Below are 8,631 nucleotides of genomic sequence, written 5' to 3' on the forward strand. Positions count from 1 at the left end.
ATCATTTAGATACTGTGAAACCTTGGGTCACTCTGGCACTCTTACCTGGGCGGGCACCCCCAGGTCACTCTGGGGCCCCCTATCTGTTCATTGCCATTACCAACTCGATGGACACGAGTTTGAGTAAACTCCGGGAGTTGGTGATGGACAAGAGCCCTGGTGTGCTGCAGTCCATGGAGTGGCAAAGAATCAGACATGACTGAGCAACTGAACTGAACTGAGAACTGTTCACTGGGGGAGGGCAGAAGATGCTCAGAGCAGGGCCTGGGTGCAGAGAGCTGCCCAGGCTTCTCCCAGCTTCCTGCGCTCCTGGGTGGGGCCTAGGGGGTAGGGGGCAGGCCTCTCTCTGCCCGCCGTGGCCTTAGGAGGGGCAGCAGAGCCGTTGGGGGTGGAACCAGAGTCCACCTCCCCTCCTCCCCCAGTCAGATTTGGGGCATGGCCCCCAGTGCACCCTCTGCCATCCTCTTCAATGCCCTGCATTTATCCAGGGTCTTTACAAGGAAAGCTGCAGGGGAGGGTAATTAAGTTTAATAGGAGCCGCTGTCGATTTAAAGCCACAGGGGGGAAGTAATTAGATTTAACAGAAGCCCCAGCTTTCTGAACCAAGACACTCAGCGTGGGGGTCCCTGGCCCATAAAGCTTCCGAGATGATGTCTTTTTTTGTAAAGACTTTCCTGGTGACATTTTCTGCGCGCTCCGTCATTAACGCCAGTCACTGGCTGGGGTATGAACGTGGTCTTTACTCATTGAAATTCATCAGGCCTGGCATGGCTTTCTCTCCCTGTCTCCATCATGGGCCCTCCCCCAGCGCCCCTGGGCTCAGCCAGTGTGGCTTTCCCCCCAAACCAGGCTCCTTGGAGCCCCACATCCTGGAGTTGAGGGGCAGGTGGTTGGAGGAATAATGAGAAAGAACCAGTGTTGAGCCAAACACTGGTCCGTAGAAGGACCCCTCTCTTTCCCGCAGGGGCATTCTCCGGATGTGGTCTTTTTCTGAGCCTCATCAGAAAAGCCATCCGGTTTGTGGGGTCGGGGATGGGGGGGAGCCACTTCACTGGGTGGCTCCAGTTTCCCCAACTGGTGCCTCTCCCCCCCCTTACACGCCCCCCTCTCCGCAAGCAGCGCCCACCACTGCTGCCCTGCCCCTCCCCACCAGGTAAGGAGCTCCCCTGTTCCTGCCCGCCCCCCCGCCTCCCCGCCCCGCGAACTGCACGCCCAGCCCCTGGAGAAACTCTCAGGGACCCAAGGACAGCACCCACGACGAAAGACACAGCAAAAACAGAGGAGCCTCCCTGCGCTACGCGCCCTGGAAAGTCAGTTTCCCCTTCTGCAGCTTGCGAGCCCACCCTGCCCCACTCCAGGCGCCCTCCTCCCAGGCTCCGGGTCCGGGGACCGCCGCGGGCCGGGCCCGGCCGATACCCGGGCTGAAGCGCCATCTAGCGCTCGCCCGCGCGACCCTATTGTTCCTCCGAGAGCCCAGGTCGCGCCTGGGCAAGCCGGGGGACAAAGTACTGGCGTGGAACGGGGGGCCAGGCAGGAATCTGAAGAACATAAAGCCGGAGAACGTGAGAGGCTCTGAGCTGCAGGGGGAAAATAAATTCCAGTGGACCGCTCTACCCCCGGGGCTTTGAGGGCTGGGATCGTGGCGTGAGCGAGTGGATGTGAGTTGTAGGGGAGGGGGCCCCAAAGCCGAGGCGGGGTTTCCCACCGGGAGTGAAGGATGCAAAGCTCAGCGTCCCGCGCCCCAGTCTTTGATGTCGGGACCCTGGCTCCGCGCAGCCCCGGCCAGCGCCCGGAGACTAGCGCATTCCCGGGGGGCAGGGGGTTGAAGCCAATGGCCTGGGCGCGGGGGTGATGGTGGGCTCCGCCGTCTCCTTCATTTCTTTACACAATCAAACTCGCCCAGACGGGAGCGACCTGGCCTCGCCCCAGCGCCTCCGGGAGGAGCTGCGAAGTTTCCAGCGAAAGAGGGCCTCCTTCTCTTCCAGATCTGGGCGGGGTCACCCGGGCGGGGCCCAGGGAAAGGCTGGGTCGGGGGGCGGGGTGTGAGTGGGTGTGTGCGAGGGGCGGAGGGCTGATGCAATCCCGATAAGGGCTTCGCATCGCGGGCAGACGCGCTATATAAGGTCGCCGGCCGCCAGCCGCCAGCCGCCGCGCCGTCGGAGCTGGAGAGGTGCTCAGGTCCCCGGAGCGTGCAGCGGTCTCAAGGGCACGGCCACCCCGCCTCCGCACGCTCCGTCCCGCAGGGCCTCGAAGCCGCCGCCTAGCCTCCCGCACCCTCACCACCAGATCTGCGCGCAGAGCTCCGAGCCCGAGGGAGGTGCCATGCGGAGCGCTCCGAGCCGGTGCGCCGTGGCCCGCGCCCTGGTACTGGCCGGCCTCTGGCTGGCCGCAGCCGGGCGCCCCCTGGCCTTCTCGGATGCGGGGCCGCACGTGCACTACGGCTGGGGCGAGTCGGTTCGCCTGCGGCACCTGTATACCGCGGGCCCGCAGGGCCTCTACAGCTGCTTTCTGCGCATCCACTCCGACGGCGCCGTGGACTGCGCGCAGGTCCAGAGCGCGCACAGTGAGTGCCCGCCGGGCCCCCACCCGTCACAGCGCCCCTTCTTCCCTTTGCCCCCTTCTCGCTCCCGGCACCCCGGCTCTTGGCACTTAGCTATCTACTCCCTCCCCGCCCCCCCCCCCCCCGACTGCGGGAGGAGCTGGGGGAGAGGGCGCTGGGTGCGCGGACCTACTGCACCGATGCGCTCCCCTCCCCTTCCCCCACTTCGGCTTCCGCGGACCGCCCCCCCACCCCCATTCCGGGGAACTCCAGGTCTTGGCACCTGGGCGTTGCACTCCCATCCCGAGCCTCCAGACAGGGAGAGGGGCTGGGGGCTTGGGGAGGACGGGCCTGTACACCCACCAACCACTTTAACGAGCTGTGGGCCGCGCGGGTCCCGGCTGCAGTTTTGTGCTGTTTTCCCGCCCAGGTTTGATGGAGATCAGGGCGGTCGCTCTGAGCACCGTGGCCATCAAGGGCGAGCGCAGCGTGCTGTTCCTCTGCATGGACGCCGACGGCAAGATGCAAGGGCTGGTAGGTGTCTCGGTCCGTCTGGACGCGCGGCGGCGCGGGCCTGCGGGCCGGGGGGGCGCGCAGGGCCACGTTCAGTTTCCTTGTTTGCTCTGTCCGGGCCGGTGTGGAACTCGGAGGGGAAGGCGGCGAGGGCCGGATTACTCTTCGGTCCCACTTTCTAATTTGTAAGTTTATGGAGAACGGGTGAGGCCCCGCCTTTGCATTACCCCTGAACTAGAGGCAGGTCCAGTCGGACGGAGGAAGTCGGCGCTTTGATATTAAACGGGGAACCCACCGTGGGCGTTTTCGGCTTCGCCCTGTGCGCGCGTGGCGCTCGCCTTCCCCTCTCTCCTTGCAGTAGTTTGTTTTTTTTTTTTAATTTAAGTGGTGGGTGGGGGTGGGGGTGGCTGGGGAGGAAAAAAAGAAAAAGGGTGTATCCACAACTTGGATTTTTTTTTAAGTCAGAAGAAAAGTTACACTTGGGATTGAAGAGGCTTTTTAAAATTAATTTTTATCCGCTAAAAAATAGATTATTTTGCAGCCGCGTTGGGGTCCTATTTTCGTGGCGGCACTCATCCTGTCGGGCTCACCTGTACGGCAGAGGCCTCTTTGGGTGGCGGTGGGAGGGCAGGCCCAGGTAGCCAGAGACGTCTGGGGGCAGGAAGTGTGCAAATGCTGGCTCTCTGGTCTCCGGAACAAAGGCTGAGAGTTCAAAGGGAACCTGAGCCCCCCGGGCTTGCAGCGGAGGCTGTGTGAGGTCCCGGCCTGGCGCAGGGCCTCAGTGCAGCCCTGCTGGGCCGGGGCTCCGATGGAGAGACAGAGGCCAGGGGGCAGCAGGGGGAGGGAAGGGCACCGGCCCTCCAGGGATGCCCTCCTTTCCGCAGCTCAGATCTCTTTAGTGTCTCAGTGTTTTTTTTTGTGGCTCTGGTACCCCTTTATTCTGTTTATCCAGAGATAAATAAACCTGTCTCAGGTTTTATGGCATCCTGCGTGAAAGGAGGCAAAGAAAGCTGAAACCCAAAGCCACTCCGAGTCCCAGCAGTTGCAACCCATGTGAGGTTTACTTAGGGGTGGTGGGGGCTTCAGGGACAGAGCTCCATACACACACACACACACACACACACACACACCCCCACAGGGGCAGCTGGGTCTAACCCATCATTATTCGAATCCAAACTGAGGCCCCTCAACTAAAATCCTGTTCTGCCTCTAGGTCCTGTGGTCACTGTTTAGCAAAACTTGAAGATTAAAAAAAATAAACAATTCCACATCCTCCCAGAAACTTGGTCGTTTCATTGTCTCTTTGGCAAATGAGATGTCAGTTTCTCCCCAAGAACCAGAAGAGTGAAAATAGTCACTCTATTTGATTTTAATTCCCTTGTTTATCAATTTGCATTTCTCCCCTCGGTCTGGTGGCCTTATTCCCCCGCACGGGAGCTGGGCATATTGCTTCATTGGATGCAGGCCTTATCAGGGCCTTATCTAAGCTCACCTGCAGTGAAGCGACCTTTGTAGGCCTGGGCAGAAATGAGACTGGGTGCCTCCCAGGGCAGTTTATGGCCGAGCCCTCTTGGCTCCCCGCCTTTGGCTGTGCTCTTGGGTCTTGAAGACAAACTGACCCTCTGCATTTGGGACGCCACCGGCTCACTCTGAATGTTCTGCCTTGCGACTTTCTGGCCACCCACGGGGTGCAGGCTTCCTCCTGGCCTGGGGGGAGGGGGCTGCCTTTATCTCCACGATCCTGGCAGGCTGCCTGGAGGGCAGCTACTGAATAAAGGAGCCAGAGGGACTGAGGTTTCTCTTACCAGAGCTGCAGACAAGAAGGCTCAGGACCACAGTCATTTGGGTCTAAATGGGAAATAGATGCTTTCATCTGGGCTCCAGATTGGATTACTCGTGATTCTTAATTAAAAGACTGATTCTAAACGGATAACCTAGTTAGCAGTGTTTCCCAAACTGCCTGTGGAATACAAGGGACTTCTTCATGGCAATAATTATATATTTAATGTTGGGGAGGGAAGCATGCATGCTTGTCAAGGCTGTGACTTTATGGATGTTGCTCAGAACAAGACCAAGTTTAAAAAGTGATGTGACTTAGTGAAAAACACCAAGGATCTATGTGAGCCATGTATGGATACTGAGAATATACATAGAACACATGAAATACACCTGAAGTATGTGTGTATAGTTGAAGGTTATAACATATAGAGGTATACGAAGTACATATATATATTTATGTCTAATATGTTGAGTATATGTTTAATGTTACACATGTATTTTCTGTGACATTACTATTTACATATGAATTCAATGTGATGTGTATTTAATGAGTATATTAATATATAACAAAAAGCTTTCATACTAAACATATAAGTACCTGTATATATTTTGGGGCTTCCCTTGTGGCTTAGCTGGTAAAGAATCCGCCTGCAATGCTAACGTATGTTTAGTATATATGTTTAATGTCTAACATGTATTTAGTGTTATATAATTTATGTTATATTTATAACATGTTAATATGATATCTAATGGTATATTAATATAACACATGCTTTGCATTTTATGTGTGTGTATATATATAACATTATACTAAATATATGTGTGTATATATGAGCTTTATACACCTCCATGCTTTATAAACTGGCACACATCCTTGGCTGATGGCATGGGCCGTTAGCCAATGGCGTGGACGCCTGCTCACCTGCGACTGGTCGTCCAGCTGCCTCTGCTGGTTCCCCAGCCCAGGGGGGGGCCCCGACTGAGGCTCACGGGCTGTCTTTGCTTCGCAGACCCAGTACTCAGCCGAGGACTGCGCTTTCGAGGAGGAGATCCGTCCTGACGGCTACAACATGTACTGGTCCAGGAAGCACCATCTCCCGGTCTCTCTGAGCAGCTCCAGGCAGAGGCAGCTGTTCAAAAGCAGGGGCTTCCTGCCGCTGTCTCACTTCCTGCCCATGCTGTCCACCATCCCGGCCGAACCTGAAGACCTCCAGGAACCCCTGAAGCCTGATTTCTTTCTGCCCCTGAAAACAGATAGCATGGACCCTTTCGGGCTCGCCACCAAACTGGGATCGGTGAAGAGTCCCAGCTTCTATAGTTAAAGGAGGCTCTGTCCTCTTCCCCCAGCCCTGGCCCGGGAGACCAGGACCCCAGGCCTGAGGTGCTTGCGGAGTGGGTTTTCTACAAGTATGATCCTGAGTCCAGGTTCTATGTAGCTTTAGGAGGAAACATTTAGAACTTGTACATAGACAAAGTTTTACATGGGCTGTGCCGGTTTCTAGCAGATAGACTTGTACGATCATAAAATATGGTAAGCCTTCCACCCCACCCACCCAGCTGCTGCCTACCCCAGCCCCTCAACCCTGCTGGACGAGTCTGTGCCGCCCTGGTTCTGCTTGAGTACCTCCACTGGCGGAGAGCTCCCGGCCTCTGGCAAGGTTCTTGTGCCAAGCTGACCTTCTCAGCAGTTCTCTCCTCCTATCCTTTGTAGCACGTGTGGCCAGAGGAAAAGCAGTCATTTTTTAAAAGCTCATGGGCAGGTAATCAACTTTGTGACACCTCAGGTAAATCTGATTCTACTGCCTGGGAAAATTCTTCCAGATCTCAACTTCAAGAAGGACCACTGGGCCTCCCCAAGCATGGAAGTAGGTGCGTGCAGGCAGTGTACCGCCAAGCTCCAAGAGCAGGGGGAGCCCAGAGGTCCCTCCAGCCAGGGTCGATCTTGAGAACTCCCAGTTATGGCTGGCTCTGGGTTGGACAGCCTCACAGGACCCCTTGGCAACCCCCCCCCCCCCCCGGGGCAGATAAGGCAGTCTAACCATCCCTCCTCTTTCCCCCCTTCTCCACCAGTGCTCTGCACGTGGTCAACACTTACCGGGGGTCAGGCTGGTCCCCTAAGGTGAACGGCCGCACTGCTGCCTGTTCAGAGGCATGGCCAGTCCCAGCAGCATCTTCCTTGCTACGGTGGCCCGGCTTTCCAGGGAATCGATCTCGGGTTGTGTGGTTTTCACTTGAGGCCCCTTAGAGAAGGAACCCTACAGGCTTCCTCCCCACAGTTCACTCACCGCACTCTGGGGTCTGACCCCCCCGCCGCTTTCTACCCACTGGCATATTGACCTGAAAAGGTGAGAGCGAGTCCTCCGCCTGGGGTCCTGACCCTTTCATTCCAAAGCCAGGGAAAGGAAGATCTGAAAGCCCCGAATCTCACCGGTAACTTGTAAAAGCCGCATGGAGATCGAGTCCGTTTTCCAGCACTTGGTTTCCACTGTGATATTTATGAGTAATTTATTGTGTTTGATATGTACATCTCTTTATTTTCTTACTTTATTTATACCCCCAAATGGTATTTATGTATGTACACGAGTTTTGTTTTGTTTTTTTTCTACATTAAAGTGGAATTTGTATCAAAAATTATCTGGAATATTTGTGCAGGAGGAGGGGGGGTGAGGAGCCTGTGTCCGCTGTGTCTGAGACTCTGCTCACTGGGGCCACATGATTCTCTGTTGGGAGCACCTGTTCCTGAATGTTCTGGGATGATGAACAGTGTCCCCAGCCACTACCGACAATGCACCAGTAATACCCCCCTGCCCCAGTCAAGATAATCAAAATTGTCCAGAAGTCACTACATTTCTCTGGGGGACAAAAGCACCCCCTCATTTGATTGAGAACCTCTGGCCTAAACGCACAGGGTTTCTCGTGCCCAGTAACAAAGCAAGTGGCAACTTTGGGTCACGGGCCCCGTGACACCCAGGCTGTTCTGTGACTCCCGTGGCATCTCCACAGTGTGCCTTTGCGGTCTCAGCGTGGGTACTGAGCCTTCAGTAGAAACTTTTGTCTTAAGCCAGGGACATGGACTCATAGCTGCCTTGGCCTCCCATCTGCAAAGCCGAAGCTTTCTTATAACTTTCCAACAGATGCCACTTGCATCCAGTGAGCCAGGTCACAGGGCCCACCCCACCACCACTGCGGGGCTGGCTGGGAAGCAGGTGTCAGGTGGGGCGCAGTGCTGTTCTGATCGAGGGGGATGGGGGCCGGGTGTCTGCTAGTGAGAAAGGAGGCTGAGGTCGGTATCCATGGAGTGACCAATTCAGGACCTGCCTCCTAAATGCAAGTACAGGTGCGTGGATTCAGCTGCAAAATGTGAAGGTCATGGGTACCAGGCTGCCAGGGATTAAGACGGGGGTGGGGGGGGGCGCTGTAGAGGTGGTGCTGAGACAGTTCTGCATCTCCCTGGTGGTGGTGGCATCAGCTCCACACAAGTGGTAAAATGCCAGAACTGCACACACCTTTGACTGACCTCGATTCCCTGGTTTTGATGTGGCCCCAGGATTACTTAAGATGCAAACACTGGGGGAAGCTGGGCAAAGGGGATACAGGACCTCTTTATGCTAACTTTGCCACTTACTGTGAATCTAGAATTTTTCTAGAATAATTCTAAATTAAAAATAAGGCCCCTCCAAAACCCCCAAACAAAATGAACCTATTCTCTGACTTTATAAAAACCTCACATGTTTGCTCCTCAAGCCATCCAGGTCACAAATGCAGTGAGGCTAAGAGTGAAGCCTGGAAAATGGACTGTG

The 8,631-nt window shown here is 55.7% G+C and overlaps 1 protein-coding gene across 1 annotated transcript; it reads left to right on the forward strand.

The window, feature by feature from the left end:
• The first annotated feature begins 650 nt into the window (after window positions 1–650).
• On the forward strand, window positions 651–6,153 carry FGF19 (fibroblast growth factor 19). Its single transcript, XM_068976368.1, has 6 exons — window positions 651–724; window positions 1,117–1,153; window positions 1,374–1,562; window positions 2,110–2,563; window positions 2,970–3,073; window positions 5,842–6,153. The coding sequence occupies exons 1-6, from the start codon at window positions 651–653 to the stop codon at window positions 6,151–6,153; spliced, it is 1,170 nt and encodes a 389-aa protein (XP_068832469.1).
• The last annotated feature ends 2,478 nt before the right edge of the window (window positions 6,154–8,631 follow it).

Source organism: Capricornis sumatraensis, chromosome 8 (assembly GCF_032405125.1).
Source record: "Capricornis sumatraensis isolate serow.1 chromosome 8, serow.2, whole genome shotgun sequence".
NCBI lineage: Eukaryota > Metazoa > Chordata > Mammalia > Artiodactyla > Bovidae > Capricornis > Capricornis sumatraensis.